This window comes from Loxodonta africana, chromosome 15 (genome assembly GCF_030014295.1).
Source record: "Loxodonta africana isolate mLoxAfr1 chromosome 15, mLoxAfr1.hap2, whole genome shotgun sequence".
Classification (NCBI taxonomy): Eukaryota; Metazoa; Chordata; class Mammalia; order Proboscidea; family Elephantidae; genus Loxodonta; species Loxodonta africana.
In genome coordinates this window covers 41780461-41799508 of record NC_087356.1, presented here as the reverse complement: position 1 = coordinate 41799508, position 19048 = coordinate 41780461, and the positions used below count along the sequence as shown (strand labels likewise).

General features: G+C 42.8%; 1 protein-coding gene across 3 annotated transcripts in view; it reads right to left on the bottom strand.

Moving 5' to 3' along the window:
• Positions 1-732: 732 nt before the first annotated feature.
• The window catches only part of USP39 (ubiquitin specific peptidase 39), a 36341-nt gene continuing 18025 nt past the window's right edge, over positions 733-19048 (bottom strand). Inside the window, exons 8-12 of one of the 3 annotated variants that reach the window (XM_064268805.1) lie at positions 18714-18902; positions 15334-15476; positions 4934-5069; positions 3217-3303; positions 733-2332 (exon numbers count right to left, since the gene is read on the bottom strand). In XM_064268805.1, the coding sequence (XP_064124875.1) occupies positions 2285-2332; positions 3217-3303; positions 4934-5069; positions 15334-15476; positions 18714-18902 (603 nt within the window). In that variant the 3' untranslated portion in view covers positions 733-2284. Of the gene's footprint in view, positions 2333-3216; positions 3340-4933; positions 5070-15333; positions 15477-18713; positions 18903-19048 lie in introns of those variants that run through there. The other 2 variants (XM_003420425.4, XM_023539381.2) reach the window with 2 other exon arrangements.

Genomic DNA, 19048 nt, shown 5'->3' with positions numbered 1-19048 from the left:
CTTGATTTGTAAACTTTCACTTAAAGCACAATAAAAATTTTTGTAAAAAAGAGACACGTGCCATGCCCACCAGATAACACACAGTAGGGTAGACAGTTTGTGAGGATTAAAAAAAAATCCTTCCCACTTGTCATAGATTGTGTCCCCCCAAAAATGTGTTAACTTGGTTAGGCCATGATTCCCAGTATTTTGTGGTTGTCCTCCATTTTGTGATTGTAATATTATGTTAAAGAGGATTAGGGTGGGATTATAACACCACCCTTACTCAGGTCACCTCCACGATCCAGTAATAAAGGGCATTTCCCTAGGATGTGGCCTGAACCACTTTTTTTTTTTTTTAATAATTTTTACTGCGCTTTAAGTGAAAGTTTACAAATCAAGTCAGTCTCTCACCCAAAAACCCATATACACCTTGCTACACACTCCCAATTACTCTCCCCCTAATGAGACAGCCTGTTCTCTCCCTCCACTCTCTCTTTTTGTGTCCTTTTTGCCAGCTTCTAACCCCCTCCGCCCTCTCATCTCCCCTCCAGGCAGGAGATGCCAACATAGTCTCAAGTGTCCACCTGATCCAAGAAGCTCACTCCTCACCAGCATCCCTCTCCAACCCATTGTCCAGTCCAATCCATGTCTGAAGAGTTGGCTTTGGGAATGGTTCCCGTCCTGGGCCAGCAGAAGGTACAGTAGCCATGACCACCAGGGTCCTTCCAGTCTCAGTCAGACCATTAAGTCTGGTCTTATGAGAATTTGGGGTCTGCATCCCACTGTTCTCCTGCTCCCTCAGGGGTCCTCTGTTGTGTTCCCTGTCAGGGCAGTCATCGGTTATAGCCAGGCACCATCTAGTTCTTCTGGTCTCAGGATGATGTAGTCGCTGGTTCATGTGCCCCTTTCTGTCTCTTGGGCTCGTAATCACCTTGTGTCCTTGGTGTTCTTCATTCTCCTTTGATCCAGGTGGGTTGAGACACATTGATGCATCTTAGATGGCTGCTTGCAAGTGTTTAAGACCCCAGACACCACTCTCCAAAGTGGGACGCAGAATGTTTTCTTAATAGAGTTTATTATGCTAAGTGACTTAGATGTCCCCTGAAACGATGGTCCCCAGACTCCTGCTCCTGCTACGATGGCCTTCAAAGCATTCAGTTTATTCAGGAAACTTTGCTTTTGGTTAGGCCAACTAGGCCTACACCACCTTTTATCTCTCAAGAGATAAAAAGAAAGGGAAGCAAGCACATATTTGGGGACCTCATACCACCAAGAAAGCAGCACTAGGAGCAGAGCTTGTCCTTTGGACCCAGGGTCCCTGTCCTGAAAAGCTCCTCAACCAGGGGAAGACTAAGGGCAATGACCTTCCTCCAGAGCCAAAAGAGAGAGAAAGCCTTCCCCTGGAGCTGACAACCTGAATTTGGACTTATAACCTACTAGACTGTGAGAGAATAAATTTCTCTTTGTTAAAGCCATCCACTTGTGGTATTTCTGTTATAGCAGCACTAGATGACTAAGACACCACTAAACAAATTAGTGAAGAATGTTTACCTTGAGATAGCACTCTTGTAGAGCACTGTCTATATGAGCTTAAACTGACAAAAGTTCATCTAAAGCACAGATGGGAACTTTAAGGGGTAGAGATCCTAAATCAACTGTGATGAAACAACGTGGGTAGACAGCGAGAACAATGACACAGTGTGATGTAATCAATGCCATTCAACTGCTTGTATAGAAACTGTGAATGGATGTATGTTTACTTGTAAATTTTGCCACCAAGAATAAGTATTTTAAAAAATATACCCTTCCCTTAGGCTGCCTAAGAGAAAAATAAAACAAGAGGCTAGTTTAAAAACAGAAATATATTTAATCCAAAAACACATCAAGAAATGAAAGGAACCCCAGGAGAATCATCTACCTGTAATAGGTGAAAGATATGACCAGCTTCAAGCTCTTATTCCTAAAATCCTGAGGCTTGATGCTTAAAAGAAATTACCTTGTCCTTCAGATCCTTCAGATACTCCCAGACACTCAGAAATAAATTACACACGTTTTTAAGAGTTCTGGCCTGCTGAAGCTAGAAGGAAGCCAGACAGGAAGGAGAAGGGAGCTTCAATCTACAATAAATTGATCAAAAACCAGCTGGGTGACGGCACAAAGCCATCCCAGGAGGGCAGCCCTGACGTTCTGATGTGAGCCAGAATCCGGAAAAATCAGGCTGCCCAAAGAACCCGCAGCATCAGTACTCTCATTTACAGTCTTCAGCCAAAAGCGCCCCAGAGCAAATTCCTAGACTCATCCTTCAAGCCCCCTGCTGGTTGGTTTCATCATTATCTCGGCACTTCCATATCTGTAAGATGAATACAACAGACATTTAGGAGCTGGTCTAGGAGACATTCAATCAACAAAAATTTATCAAGTATCTTCTGTGCCAGGCAGTGGACAACCTTTACCCCACTTACATATCTGCTAAGTAAGTTCCAGGAAACTGACTCATAACCTTTCAGAAAATTCCCTTCATTCAATTTTCATTTTCCACCCTTCCTCACCCTTCTTTACTTCCCTTTCCAAATTCCCTTTCTAAGAAGACTCATGGCCAAGCCTACAACCTTAGACAAGCCACTACCGAGAGAAAGGAGTCATCTCCAAAAAGTGAGGTGTCTTTTACAAAGCTCTAGTTCTTTCTTAGTCTCAATCTTCCTTCTTTTCCCAGGTATCAGGGCAGTTACAAAAGAGAAGATAGCAATACTATCTTCCATGGGCTCTCAATTCAATGGAGAAGGCAAACAGGTAAGATAATATGGTCAGTACTCTAATAACAGCATGTAGAGAGTGCTGTGGGTCACAGAGAAGAGTGCTAACTTTGCCTGACGACCTGGGGAAGACTTCAGAGACAACGCCCAGCTGGCCTCCCTGATGATTCCAGACTCCTCTTCTGTGGAACCAGACCACACGCCTCTCCAGACTCACCTGGCTGTAAACACAACTCTTCTTCCTTATTCATAAATCCTCCATGCTTCTCTGCTTCTCTTCTTTTCTGAAAATTTCTGCTTAACTTTCCAGGCCTCACCACACCAGCGCCTCTCAACAGGCATCCATCTATCTAAGGTAGAGTACCTCACTCTCTCCCACCCCACTTCCTGACATCTCCCACATCATTCCTCACGGGTTCCCACATCCCACCTCTGAGGCCTTGTCATGCTAACCCCTCCACCAAGTCTGAGACCAACCCACCTGAATGTAAGCCTCTGACAGCGTGATCATCTGGGGAAGGATGTCAGTCACCTGGAGGTCTTGTAATTCATACCACTTGCCCGTCCCCTGCAAAGAGTGGGCAGGGCTGGGTTAGTCTGTTCCCTAAAACCAAGGGTGCAGAAGGAAGAGATCGCAGCCAAAAGTTAGAAAAATCAGAAGAAAGGACACTAGACCGTTACCCAGCAAGAGCCACAAATAAAAGGTGTAGGACCTCTGCTGAGCATCACTGCATTTAGAGTTTTTGGTGTGCTGATCTCAATCCCATTTGAGGATTCACTGAAGTACAGTGGAGTCGAATGTCTTTTCAGGAGAATTCAAGGGGACAATAAAGAGGAAAAGAAGAAGCCTTCTACTCCTCAAATAAGACTTCTCCACGTTCAGAGATGACAGGCTAGACAACTCACTGACGTGTACAGTGTAGCTGGAAGGAGAACCTACACGTGCACAACCCCACCCCCACTCCAGAGAGCAAAAGCAACTGATACACAAGAAAGTGTCTCTGATGGACAATTCCATCGTTCTAACCTGCTTCCTTTTGGCCTACAAACTACTGCTGCACATACAGCAAAACCTGCCTAACTTCATGCTTCCAGGAACAAGGGGAGAAAGAGGCTTCTTCTGGATTATGGCAGCGGCACTTCTGGAAGCCCACCTACCTCACTCCTCCAAACATCTTGGAAATGTCAACATGGATATTCCAGATACTTCAGGTATTCTGATATTTCAGAATATGGATAACATAAGCAATTTCCTTTCATGGTTCAAGGCCTGGTTATGAACATGGGCTTTGAAGCCAGCTCTACTGACTTCAGATAAGTTACTCAAACTCTTTGGGCCTAGGTTTCCTCATCTGTAAAAAGATGACACTGACTGACCTCAGAAGTGTGTTTCAAGGATAAAAATGCAGTAACATAAATTAAGCACTTGGTGTCATGTCCAGCACATAGTAAAATACTTTATAAATCAAAACCTACGGTTCCATAAACAACCAAAAAATTATAACCTGTGCTAATAATCTGGATGGTACCAAACACATCTTAAGAACCTGTTTCATCCTTTTCAGCCTGAGACAAACACGTAAAATGTTTTAGCTGAAACGGAGCCTCTAGACAGTGCTTCACAAGCTTTAATTTCATACAAATCAGAGGATCTTGTTAAAATACAGATTCTGATTTAGTGCTTTGGGTGGGACCTGAGATTCTGCATTTTGAACAAGCTCCCAGATGATGTCAATGCTGCTGGTCCACTGGTCCCACTCTGAGTGGCAAGGCTACAGTCTCAAACAGTGGCCCTCAAACTTGGCTGCACCTCAGAATCTCCCAGGGAACTTCAAAATATCACGATGCCCTGGTTCCACCTCCAGATACTCTAACGCAGGGTTTCTCAACCTCAACACTGATTGTATTTTGCGCCAGCCAACTCTTTGCTGTGGGGGACTGTCCTGTGCACTGTCAGGTATTTAGCAGCAACCCTGGCCTCCATCCTGGAATTGGTCTGGGCTGGTGCCCAGGTATAAGGATTTTAAAAAGTTCCCCATGTGAGTTCAATGTACGGCTAAAACTAAGAACCACTGTCTCAGCCACGGATAGCTCCATTATCTGCAGAGCCCCAAAGCCAAGAAAGGGCAAACTGAAGGGAACTGCCCTCGGAAGTGCCAAAGGCACAAAGCCTGCTCTTGCCACCCACTGCCACTCACGTGATGGAGTACGTGGATCCGGTAGGAGCCCTCTGAGGGCTTGCCGTCGTGCACAATGTTGGCGATGAGGTCATAGGTGGTATTCTTGTGTACTGCCTGTACTTCTTCAGACAAGTATTCTCTCAGATCCACATTTCTGGTGGAGATAAAAATACAACCAGGATATCAGACAAAGGCTGTGAGGTTAGGGAAACTTTCCCACACACACAGACCACAAAGCTGTTGAACCTTATTTGAAGACCCTAATCCTAGACAGGCTTGCAGAGCCATGCAAGCCCAGGTTTGTGGGAATTCACATAATTTGCCATAAAAACGAGGCTTTTTACTAGAAAGAGAGGCCCTGTGGGAAACACATATTTTAAAAGCAAGTCCAACAGTCCAAAGTTCAGGAACTGGAGTCATCCCAACCTGAATGGGAGACCAGGCTCTGCCACTTCGGAGCCATGAGATTCAGCATGTTCTATGACATGAGAATGAGAGTATGGTCTCCATAGGCCTCCTACAAGTATGTGCGGGTAAGCATTAAGTGAGACAACAGGTGTGATCCATTTCACCACTGTCCCAGCTGGGAGTTCGGCTGCAGTGTTCAGTCAAGCCTGGTCTTTGGTCCCAGGTCATGAAAGGCCCAGCCACATGATTACGCAGGCTGCCACAGTGTGTAGTGACTGTAACAATCTCAATGTGACAAATCAGCCAGAGTGAATTTTTTTCTCCTTTTCTTTCCTGGGACTCTGCTTCTTCATTTGGTTGTTCTTCTCTTAAGTAAGTGACAGAAACTCACCCAAGTTAGCCTAAGCACAAAAGGGCAATTTATCGAAAGTTTCTTAGGTGCGGAATGAGCTGGAACCAGGCACTGGAGAAGCAGCGGGATCCAAGGGACCTCCTTACGCTCTTTTCTGCTTCCCTTTACACGCTAGCTCCATTCTCCCCGCTTCTGCAGCCTGGCTTTCTCCTCTCCTCTCTGTGTATGTGACACACCTTGGCCACTCCATCACTTCCACATTTCTCAGGTCTAGTTGCCAAAAGAAATCACTGACTAGGTTCCTTCAATTAGGATTTAAAGAAACAGATTTATTTTTAATATCTGAGCATTCACTTTCAAATGTAGAAAATCATTCTTGATGTGCTTGGAGTAAAATCTCCTTCTATACATCAGCTGAAGTACAAATGTATACTGGTTATTACAAATAACATGCTGTAATAAATGCTTCTTGTGAAGACTGTACAAAAACAAGAAATCAAAACAGCCTGGTACTGGTGCAATGACAGACACATAGATCAATGGAACAGAATTGAGAACCCAGAAGTAAATCCATCCATCTACAGGCAGCTGACTTTCAACAAGGGGTCAAAGTCCATTCAACAGGGAAGAAACAGTCTCTTTAACAAATAGAGCTAGCAAAACTAGGTATCATTTGCGTAAAAATGAAGCAGGGTCTGAATGAAGTAAGTCGATCACAAAAGGACAAATATTGTATGAGACCACTATTATAAAGTAACAATAAAAGGTTTATACACACAGAAAAAACAACATTCTTTGATGGTTACGAGGGGGGGTGACATAGAATATTACCAAATAGACGGAAGACACGTGTTAATATTGGTGAACAGAAATGCAATACACTATGGGTGAAGTCAGCACAACATGACCAAGGCAAGAAAGGACACTGAGAGGAACACAAGAATTAAGCTCAACTACAGTGACTACCATAGCATACACAATCTTGAACCAATAGTATTAACAAACGATAATCTACAAATGGATACACAGGTAGGCAGATATGCCAAGAGGTGTGGGAGGGTGTAAGGGAGCACGTCCACCAGCAGATACAGGTGTGATGGTGGATATGTCTACATACATGACTGCAGGTGCTCCTCATACATCAATACAGACAAAAGAGCACACAAGGGGCACAGCCAGGGAAACCTCTTAGAAATAACCAAACACCTTGCGGGATGAAGCTCCTAGGCTCCAAGACAAGGGGCCAGAGACCCAGAGAACATCTATATCAACTGGCACAACATAGTTCATAAAGACAATGTTCTGCACACTACCTTGGCGAGTAGCATCTGGGGTCTTAAAGCCTTACAAGTAGTCATCTGAGATCCAACTATTGGCCTCTTCTCATCCAGAGTAAAGGACTACAAGCTATTGAATGGGAATCTAATTTGTACCGTAAACTTTCACCTAATATGCAATTAAAAAAAAAAAAAAAAAAAGGAACAGGATCCATACCTCACACCATACACAAAAACTAACTCAAAATGGATCAAAGAGGGCTCAGGGTTGTAGGGACCATAGTCTCAAGGGACATCTTGCTCAACTGGCATCACGTAGTTTACAAAGAAAATGTTCTACATTCTACTTCGGTGAGTAGCGTCTGGGGTCTTAAAACCCTTGAGCAGCCATTCAAGATATTCCACTGGTCTCACCCCATCTGGAGCAAGAGAGAATGAAGAAACCTAAAGACACAAGGGAAAGATTAGTCCAAAGGACTAATGGACCACAACTACCACAGCCTCCACCAGACTTAGTCCAGCACAAGTAGAGGGTGCTTGGCTACCACCCCTGACTGCTCTGATAGGGATCACAATAGAGGGTCCCAGACAGAGCTGGAGAAAAACGTAGAACAAAATTCTAACTCACAAAAAAAGACCAGACTTACTGGCCTGACAGAGACTGGAGAAACCCTGAGTGTATGGCCCCTGGATACCTTTTTAGCTCAGTAATGAAGTCACTCCTAAGGTTCATCCTTGATCTAAAGATTAGACAGGCCCATAAAACAAAACAAGACTACAAGGGACACACCAGTCCAGGGGCAAGGACTAGCAGGCAGAAGAGAACAGGAAAGCTGGTAATAGGGAACCCAGGGTCAAGAAGAGAGAGTGCTGACATGTTGTGGGGCTGTTGACCAATGTCATAAATCAGTATGTGTGGTAACTGTTTAATGAGAAGCTAGTTTGTTCTGTAAACCTTCATCTAAGGTACAATAAAAAATAAAATTTTTTTTTTAAATCTGAAAAAAAAAATTAAAAAAAGGATCAAAGACCTAAACGTTAAAGCTAAAACTATAAAGTTCCCAGAAGATAACATATGGACAAAACTACGTTGTTAGGTGTCACTGAGTTGGTTCCGACTCATAGCAACTCTATGTGCAAGAGGACGAAACACCGCCCAGTTGTTATGGATTGAGCAACCGTATGTGCAAGAGGACGAAACACCGCCCAGTTGTTATGGATTGAGCAACCCTATGTGCAAGAGGACGAAACACTGCCCAGTTGTTATGGATTGAGTTGTGTCCCCCAAAAAGGTGTGTCAACTTGGCTAGGCCATGGTTCCCAGGATTGTGTGACTGTCCAGGATTGTGTCATCTGATATGGTTTTCCTATGTGTTATAAATCCTACCTCTATGCTGGTTGGTTGTATGATGTTAATGAGGCAGGATTAGAGGCATTTATGTTACTGAGGCAGGACTTAGTCTACAAGATTAGGTTGTACCTTGAGTCAATCTCTTTTGAGCTATAAAAGAGAGAAGCGAGCAGAAAGACCGGGGGATAAGAATGAAAAACCAGGAGAGGAATGAGTCCTTTGGACCCAGGGTCCCTGTGCTAAGAAGCTCCTAGACCTGGGGAAGATTGATGACAAGGACCTTCCTCCAGAGCCGACAGAGAGAGAAAGCTTCTCCCTGGAGCTGACTGATGTCCTGAATTTGGACTTACCCTAAACTGTGAGAGAATAAATTTCTCTTTGTTAAAGCCAACCACTTGTGGTCCTTCTGTTATAGCAGCACTAGATAACTAAGACACCAGTCCTGCACCGTCCTCACTACTGTTGGTATTTTTGAGCCTACCGTTGTGGCCACTGTGTCAATCCATCTTGTTGAAGGTATCCCTCTTTTTCGCTGACCCTCTACTTTACTAAGCATGATATCCTCCTCCAGGGCCTGATCCCTCCTGACAACAAGATCAAAGTAGGTGAGATGTAGTGTCGCCATCCCCGTTTCTAAGAAGTATTCCAGCTGTACTTCTTCTAAGACAGATTTGTTAGTTCTTCTGGCAGTCCCATGGCATATTCAGCATTGTTGCCAACACCATAATTCAAAGCTGTGAATTCCTCGGTTGTCCTTATTCCTTGTTCGCTTTTGCGTGCATATGAGGCGACTGAAAATACCATGGCTTGGATCAGGCACGCCTTAGCCTGAAAGGTGACATTTTTGCTTTTTAACACTTCATAGAGATCTTTTGCCGCAGATTTGCCCAGTGCAATGTGTCTTTTAATTTCCCGACTACAGCTTCCATGGGAGTTGATTGTGGATCCAAGTAAAATGAAATCCTTGACAACTTCAATATTTTCTCTATTTATCACGGTGTTGCTCATTGGTTCAGTTGTGAGTATTTCTATTTTCTTTATGTTGAGGTGCAATCCATAATGAAGGCTGTAGTCTTTGATCCTCATCAGTAAGTGCTTCAAATTCTTGCTTTCAGCAAGTAAGCTTGTGTCATCCACATATTGCAGATTGTTAATGAGTCTTTCACCAATCTTGATGCTGCATTCTTCTCCATACAGTCCAGCTTCTCAGATTATTTGTGCAGCATACAGACTGAATAAGTATGGTAAAAGGATACAACCCTGACGCACACCTTTCTTGATTTTAAACCACACAGTATTCCCTTGTTCTGTTCAAATTACGAAACTCAGGGAGCTAATTTTTTGGAGAAATAGACTATCAAACACAACTACAAATGCATGAACAACAGAAGACAAATTCGGTAACTGGGACCTCATAAAAATTAAATAATTATGCTTATCAAAAGACTTTATCAAAAGAATAAAAAGAGAACCTACAGACTGGGAAAAATTCCTTGAGACCCACATATCTAATAAGGGTCTAACCTTCAAACTTTATAGAAAACTTCAACAACTCAACAACAAAAAGACAAATAATCCTATCCAAAAAAAAAAAGGCAAAGGACATGAACAGATACTTTACCAAAGAGGACATTCAAGCAGCTAACAAACAGATGAAAAGATACTCACGGGTCACTAGCTATTGGAGAGTTGCAAATCAAAACTACAATGAGATACCATCTTAACCTGCAAAAATCGCAATGATCAAAAAACCAGGAAACAACAATTCTGGTGAAGTTGTGGGGAGACTGGAACTTTTATACACTGCTGATGGGATTTATAAAATGGTATAACCACTATGGAAAACAGTATGGCATTTCCTCAAAAGGCTAGAAATAGAAATATCTTACAATCCAGCAATCCCACTCCTAGGTATATACCCTAGAGATCTAAGAGCAATGACACAAGTAGACATATACACAACCATGTTCGCTGCAGCATTATTCACAATAGTAAAAAGACAGAAACAACCTCAATACCCATCAACAGATGAATGGATAAACAAATTATGGCACATACAACAGAATACTAGGCAGCTATAAAGAATAATGATGAGTTCCTGAAACATAATGTAGATGAATCAAGCAGACATTATACTAAGTGAAATAAGTCAATCACAAAAGGACAAACATTGCATGGTCTCACTTTTACAAAAAGACAAGAATAGGTATACACACAGATAGCAACTGTTCTTTGATGGCTACCAGGGACAGGAGGGAAGGGAGGGGAATCCCTTTCTAGATAGTAGACACCTATTGTATTTGATGATGGGAAAGGCAATAGCCAATATGAGTGAAGAATGCACAACTTGACGAAGGTAAATGATAACAGTACAAAGAACCCAAGAATAAAAGACAATTTTGGTAAATGCTGTAACATATACAATTTTGCAACAAAATAACAACCAAAAAATATCTGTGTGGTTACACAGGGAGATATGTATCTGTATATGTGTATAGGAAGGCACATGTTGAGTATATGGGCATACATGTATAGGTGTACCTATACCTGATAGCTGTGGCCATCAACTCAATTCCAAATTATAGTGACCCTATAGGACAGAACAGAACTATCCCACAGGGCCTCCAAGGCTGTAATCCTTTCTGAAGCAGGCTGCCACACACATATGTACATACATGTTCGTGTGTGCTGCAAATATATTCATAGATATAACAAAGCACACAGGGGGCACAATTGTGAATACCTTCCAGACATAACTAAAGACCTCGCAGGTTTGGTTTACTGGGTTTGAAGGCTTAGGACCATAGTCTCAGGGGACATCTTCGTCAAACGGCATAACACAACTCATAAATATACTGTTCTACATCTTATTTTGGTGAGTACTGTCTGGGGTCTTAAAAGCTTACAGGCAGCCACCTAAGACAAAACTATTGGTCTGTACTCATCTGGAGAAAAAGAGAATGAAGGAAATCAGAGACTCAAAGAAGAAACTATAGGACTAACAGCTCACACGAACCACAGCCTCATCTATCCTGAGGCCACAAGAAATAGATGGTGCCGGGCTACCACTAACAACTGTTCTGACCAGGGACACAATAGATGGTCCTGGACAGAATGGGAGAAAAACGTAGAACAAACCTCAAATTCCTAAAAAAGGCCAGACTTACTGGACCAGTAGAGATTAGAGGATCCCCCAAAACTATCACCCTGAAATATCCTTTAAACTTAGAACATAACCCACTCCTGGTAAGTCACCTTTCAGCCAAATAATAGACTGGCTCATAAAATAAGCAGTATCACCCGTGAGTGCTGTGATCCTTTAAATAGTCACCTATGTGAAACCAAACAGTCAACATTTACCATAAAGCAAAGATGAGAAGGTAAGGAAGGGCAAGGAAACTCAAGCAATGGAAACAGAACAGCCAGAACGGAAATAATGAGAATGCTCACACACTGTGAAAATATAACCAACATCACTGAACAATATGTAGAGAAATTGTTAAAGAGGAACCTAATTTGTTGTGTAAACTTTCACCCAAAATGCAATTTAAAAAAAAATTAAGAATTTCCAAATAGGGAAATAGATTGACAGCTAACAAAAATATTAAGAGACTATGTAAGCTGCATAATTTTATCTTAAATTTTTATTGTGCTTTAAGTGAAAGTTTACAAATCAAGTCAGCCAGCCCCTCACACAAAACCTTATATATACCTTGCTTAAAAAAAAAAAAAAACCACTGCCGTTGAGTTGATTCCGACTCATAGCGACCCTATAGGACAGAGCAGAATTGCCCCGTAGAGTTTCCAAGGAGTGCCTGGCGGATATACCTTGCTACATCCTCCCAATTGCTCTCCCCCTAATGAGACAGCCTGCTCCCTCCCTCCACTCTCTCTTTTCGTGTCCATTTCACCAGCTTCTAACCCCCTCTACCCTCTCATCTCCCCTCCAGGCAGGAGATGCCAACATGGTCTCAAGTGTCCACCTGATCCAAGAAGCTCACTCCTCACCAGCATCCCTCTCCTACCCACTGTCCAGTCCAATCCCTGTCTAAAGTAACTGCATAATTTTAGGAAAAATATACCTTTTTCAGCCTACAAATATTTTATAAGGTAGAATAAAAGAGATACCATATTTCTCTCCGATTAGAGGTTAGAATTGTTTGATGTGCTACCATTCTTAACAGGCAACAAAATAATACTGTATCTGGACGTGTTCACAAGAAAGCACTAACATGGTTCCTTCCAGAGGGAGGGTGGGAGACAATGTTATACATATACACACACACACAGAGACGTATGTATGCATATATATATAACATTGTTTCCCTTCCACCTTCCCTCTGGGAAGATGTGTGGCCCTTTGACTTTTAGACTACATGACAACATCACCTGTTCAAAAATACAAAAGTTTTTAATGTATTAATAAACACAACTTTGTTCCAACTTCTTTACGTGGCTAGCTTTCTAGGTGTTGGCAATAGCCACTGATTTCTACAGACTGACAGTATCTCATATATAATACAGTGGGGTTGCAAGATATATTCATTGATAAAGACAATTTAGGTATGAGTCTTAAGAAATCCATGTGAGCTCTACATAGCCAAACTGCCTGTCAGCTGCTAAATACTGACTTCCCATGAAACTGTCTCCTAAGCTTTAAAAACAGCTGTCAAGACTTGTCTGAACAAGTCCCAGAAAAATCTTCAAGAGTATTTACATTCAAGTTTTCGTGACTGAACCAAAATGGTTCCAGTGGCAAAGGAATGAATGTTAACATGTTTAATCACTTGTTTTAGAAAACAGGCAAAGGAGCAAATCATAGTCATCTCCCAACCAACAACAGTCTGAGAGAATGACAACTCATTAGCCAGAAGTGAAGCTTTTCTGTTCACAGGTTTTAACCTGTGCTCCAAAAACCCTACCTCCCAAAGAGCAGAGGGCACCTAATCACTACAAGTTTGGTAAATCTCTGATAAAACGAGGATGTTTATGAATAAAACGCAGGAGAATTAGGTACATAAAGGTTCCAGTTCAGGAAGTGGGGATTACCATATTACCCTGAAAGGGATTTCTTTAGCGCAGATGCCCAGAATCACTCTCATGCTTTGATGCTCTCTAAAGCTGACTAGTGAAGAAGTAATCTTTTCCTCAACTTATCCAAAGCAAGCTTTCTGGAGGACAAACTACTGAAGTCAGTAACCAAAACTCCAAATGCAACTGGGGGCAAAATAAACAAAGCGCATGCTCGATACAAAAGAAGCTGTGGTGTAAGGAGGTTCCCACAGCAGACCAGGAACTGAGGTCAACACACAGTCAGTCCTCCTTCCCCTGGAGGGCTCAACACAGTCAGTCCTCCTTCCTCTGGACGGCTCAACACACAGTTGGTCCTCTTTCTTCTGGAGGGCAGCCCTGGAGTCAAGAGCATTGCTTCGTAACAGGAACAGAGAGGTGACTGTGGCAATTCACCCGAGTCCAGTTCTGAACCATTTCACAGACTTGAAAAGAAAGACCCTTTGTGGTCTCCCTCAATGTTGCAGAGAGGCTTGCGTGTCCCCTATTTCCCTCTACCTGTCACATGAACAAGATGCTAGTGAAGAACAAGAAAAGTGTGGGAAAAGAGAAAAGAAATTCTCCTACAATGCTCATCACAAAGGCTTTCTCTCCTGCTCTCCCACCCACTGTTCTCAGCTTCTTCCTGATCATGAGATCCAGAAATAACAAAACATCATACCTGGAAGGATCCTTAAAGTTTATCCAGTCCAAACCCTTCATTCCACCCATGACAGAATACATATACGCAAATGGCCTGCCCAAGGTTCCACAAGCAGGGAGGCCCGGATCCCAGGCCTCTTTAATTTTAGAAACTACTCTTAGACCCAACACAGAATTAAGAACTGGAGCTGTTTTCAAAGGAGGAATCGGCAGTGCTGGTATAGTCTGAGGAACTGGGAAGATGCGGGGAGATAGAGGGAGGAATGAAAGAGGAGATAAGCATTTGTCCACTACAGCTCCCAAACCACTTTGCAAAGATAAAAGAAATACTGAGCTAAACATGGTGTTCATCCCATCATAAAAAACCAAAACCCATTGCTGTCAAGTCGATTCTGACTCATAGTGACCCTACAAGACAGAGGAGAACTGCCCCATAGAGTTTCCAAGGGGCACCTGGTGGATTCAAACTGTCAACCTTTTGGTCAGTAGCTGTAGCTCTTAACCACTATGCCACCAGAGTTTCCCAGCCCATCACATATCCATTAAAATCCTTCTCACTAACAAACACAGGGCTTTCCCCCCGCCATATTCACCCATTTGCACAGACCCATGTTTCTTCCTGACTGCTCTGTCACCAGGTTTCTCCATGACCTCACAAAAACATCCTCTTCAAGTGTGAAAAACTGCACCTCTTGAGAAGTGAATGCCACCTGTCTACCCCCTGAAGGGGTCTTACAGGAGCTTTCTGAGTTAGAAGGTAGTAGAAGTACCTGATACGACTCCTCCCAATTTCCCACTAAAATACTCATAAGACCATATATCAAAATATATGTCAATAGGGAGAAACTGAGGACGTTCTGGGTTTTACCCTCTGGGGAAAAAAACAAGCCAGATCGACCAAGGCAGGCAGGACAAATGTGGCGTCACCCCCGTATGCAAGCCTACCTACAGCATGCAAGAAGGTGCATGGCCTGCAAATAGATGGACAGACGTATCTGCTTGGGACTACCTTCTAAGCCAGGCAGAATGCCACCTGTCCTACTGCTCCTTCATCACTGCTCTTCCTTATACCACAAGACTGTAATTCCCAGCAAGCAACAGGACAGAAGGTGAAAGTGAGACTGCGTCCAGGTAAACATCTGTCTTCATGGTCCTTGTATCCCTTCAATAAAAGCCCTGAATTTATGTAATACAAGCAGGCTCTGTTCCTTGCAATTTCCAACTAAGACAGTCTAAAACTAATAGTGATACAAAAATATGAAAAAAAAAATTCAGGTTCACTCCCCCTAAGAGGAAAGTGAAGCCGGGTGATACCCACGTAATAGGAAAGTTGACAATAGTTGGATTCTTCTCCACAAAGAAGTTGTTCTTAGTGAATCTCTTAATACAAAAGATCAGATATGGTGGCAGCTTGGTGAGCTGGAAGCGCTTCAGGAAGTTCTCCTTGTAAGTCTTATATTCCTAGAGAGAGAAAAGAAAATTATCAAATTAGCACTGGAACTGAAGCAGGGGCATGAGTGTTGGTTTGTTTTGTTTGTTTCTGTCTTGGCTTGGTTTCTTTAATGCAATTTTGCCTTGCACTTACGATTCAGAAGTCAGCTGATCCCAGAAACTGTGTAAAAGTTTAAGGAGGATCAGCAATCCAGCTAAGGCTGTGTTTCAGCCAGCACATGATTAAACTGCTGAACGCTAACCACAGTAACATGGATACCACGTTCTACAAGGAAAACAACTGTCAAGTGAATAAGAGATTTGTTTAAAGCTATGGAAGCAAACCATGATAGCCTCACTTATTCCAAATAAGGAAGAACTTCCTGACCATTAGGTGAGTGCGCCCATGGAGCAGGTGCTGGTGAAGCAGATAGGAGCTCCTGATCACTGAGGGTATTCTAGCAGAGGTGATGGCTGACCTCCCACCTCCTTCCCCGTCAAAGGTCCCATGGTTCTAGGGTCAAGTGCAGTCTGTCAGGCAACACTGACTGATGGCTAGCTCATCATGCATGAGGTAGAATGCTGGGGACCGAGGACATCCCCTAAGCTTCAAGGCTAGTGAACATGAATTTGTTTTTCCTGAACACAAATGCAATTTAGTAAAGTACAAACTAAGAAATATACCCCAAATGTCCTCAACTGATGAACGGATAAATATGGTATACCCATACAACTGAATATTAATCAGCCACAAAAAGGAATAAAGTAGTGATGTTGTTGTTGTTATTGTTGTTAGGTGCTGTCGAGTTGGTTCCGACTCATAGCGACCCTATGTACAACAGAATGAAACACTGCCCAGTCCTGCACCATCCTTGAACAATCGTTGTTATGCCTGAGCTCATTGTTGCAGCCACTGTGTCAATCCACCTTGTCGAAGGTCTTCCTCTCTTCCGCTGAGCCTGTACTCTGCCAAGCATGATGTCCTTCTCCAGGGACTGATCCCTCCTGAAAACATGTCCAAAGTATGTAAGATGCAGTCTCGCCATCCTTGCTTCTAAGGACCATTCTGGTTGTACTTCTTCCAAGACAGGTCTGTTCGTTCTTTTGGCAGTCCATGGTATGCTCAATATTCTTCGCCAGCACAATTCAAAGGCACCAATTCTTCTTCTGTCTTCCTTATTCATTGTCCAGCTTTCACATGCATATGATGTGATTGAAAACACCACGGCTTGGGTCAGGTGCACCTTAAGTCTTCAAGGTGACATCTTTGCTCTTCAACACTTTAAAGAGGTCCTTCGCAGCAGATTTACCCAATGCAATGCGTCGTTTGATTTCCTGACTGCTGCTTCCATGGCTGTTTTTTGTGGATCCAAGTAAAAGGAAACCCTTGACAACTTCAATCTTTTCTCTGTTTCTCATGACTAACGCTGACTGCAGTGATGGTTGCACATATCTAAGGATGCACCAAAAACCACTGAATTGTGCACTTTAAACAGGTGAGTTGTAGAACATGTGAATTATATTTCAATAAAGCCATTACTTTAAAAGATGAAGTAAATGCCAAGAGCCTTCACTACCATTTTTATCTACTAACAAGCTGACATCAAGAAACAGTACTCTAACTACCTCAGACTAGTGGAAAAGGGACAGAGGAGATTTAACACCTAAATGTTGTCAGAGCCGAACCTACAGACACTTCCCAGGGGTTCACTAGAAAAGATGGTGGGCGCCTGAGTCATCCCCAAGCTGAACTGGAGAGGGTTTCAGCAGGGCTGTCGGCACCATGATCACACAGCAGGAGCAACTTGCCTTCAGCCTGACACATTACAGCACTGCTGTTGATCAAGTTCACTGGTTTCAAAGTTTGATTTGTATGTAATCTATAAATTTGTTACAGCTTTAAACTTGTTGAAAAGCTGTTAAGTATGAGGAGTGTATACCAACATTTATGTTGGTACTAATTTGAGTAATATTAAGAACAAATTTAAACCGATACTGAGGGTCCATGGGAATATTAATACTACTTAAGTCTGAAAAAGCAGTGATAACAGGCACCAAGTGGTATAGCCGACTCAGAGGAAAGATCTGTGTAAGATTTCCAGCTGTGTCACTTAAAACCATTAAGAGAAAGAAACTGGGCTGCATGTACCCTAACACCTCTTTCACCCCCCAAAAATGACAGAAGTCTAAGAAACTGGTTAGACATTTAGGTATCACTGTTAACTATCTGCGGTCACCCAGACCTTGTTTTGCTTACTATGCTTGCTAACAAGACCCAACGACTAATAGATTGTGACAAAAAAGGTAATGGAGGCTTAGGGGTAGGGGGTGTCTTAGATACTTCTTGAGATAGCTGCCCACCTCACAGTTCCCCCTTCTCAAGGCAAGACCCCCATACACAGGGCCCTTGACCGGGGAGGACACCTGATCCAAACTGACCTCCTGACTCTCTCCCAGGAACACACAGTGGAGTGGCACAGAGGCTGAAAGTGGCTGAGATCAGGGTAATGGCAGATCAGCAAGCGATATCAACAGACCACCACTTCTGGGAACCCAGTCACGCTAGTTCTCACCCCTCCCAAGACCTGGTTGGTTCAATTCTTCCTCAGGTCCTAGGAGACACCTTCCAATAAAGACCCTCTTCTACTTTAGCTTGCTTTTTTATTGGTATTTAATATCTGAGAACAACAGAACCGTAACAAATAAAAAGGAGCAGATAGGGTTTGAAATGAGGTATCAATTTAAAAAAAAAAAAAAACTTTCAGAAAAGAACCAAAAAGGATTAAGTCTGTGTAGGAGAAAGGAGGGGATTAAACTAAGAAAATAAGAAATAGTTAACTCAGCAAATAAAAAACTATTTCAACTTGATAAAGGGTAATATTATAGTAAGAGTAATAATTTCACTTATTTACATTCTTATCTTAATCTTTCTGACTTAATTCGGAGCATATTAAGTTACAGTATATTAAGCTACCGGGGTTAGAGCATGCCAATTTTTTAAGATGGAATTTTTCCTATATTTTTGAGTCTCTACTGTCTTAAATACTCTCTTCCTCTTTCTGTATCATCCAGAGGCAGGAAGCTTAAAGGGATGTATGACAATTACAAGAGGGATAACCAGCTAGAATACCAAGGAGTCTGGGAGGTTCGATAAAGACGATACACCTTACGATAAATGCACTGATACATGTGGTGTTTCTCAAGAATAAAAACAAAATCAAAAAGCTGAAAAAGGGGTACGAGAGAGCAGGTAGGCAGGTGGGCTACCTTCTCAGTGATGCCATTGAACTTGGCCAGGATGTTGAAGAGCGGCACCTGGGGGATGATGAGCTGCTCCTTCTCGTCCTTATAGAGGGGGGCGGTAGGAAGGTCCAGGGTCAGGTACATAAAGGTGGACTCTACCATCGTCTCCTGGTACTCGTCATTATGGAGCAGCTGCTCTTTCTCTTCCGCAGGCTAGAAATTAGTAAGAAGAAAAGGGCGGGACAGAGCATGAGCAGCCTGCAGACCAGCACAGGTGGAAAGCAACCGTGATTTTGCTGCACTCAGGTTTCCTTCATGTTACACTGAAGTGACTGAAGACAGCTGCCCCAGAGCCGTGA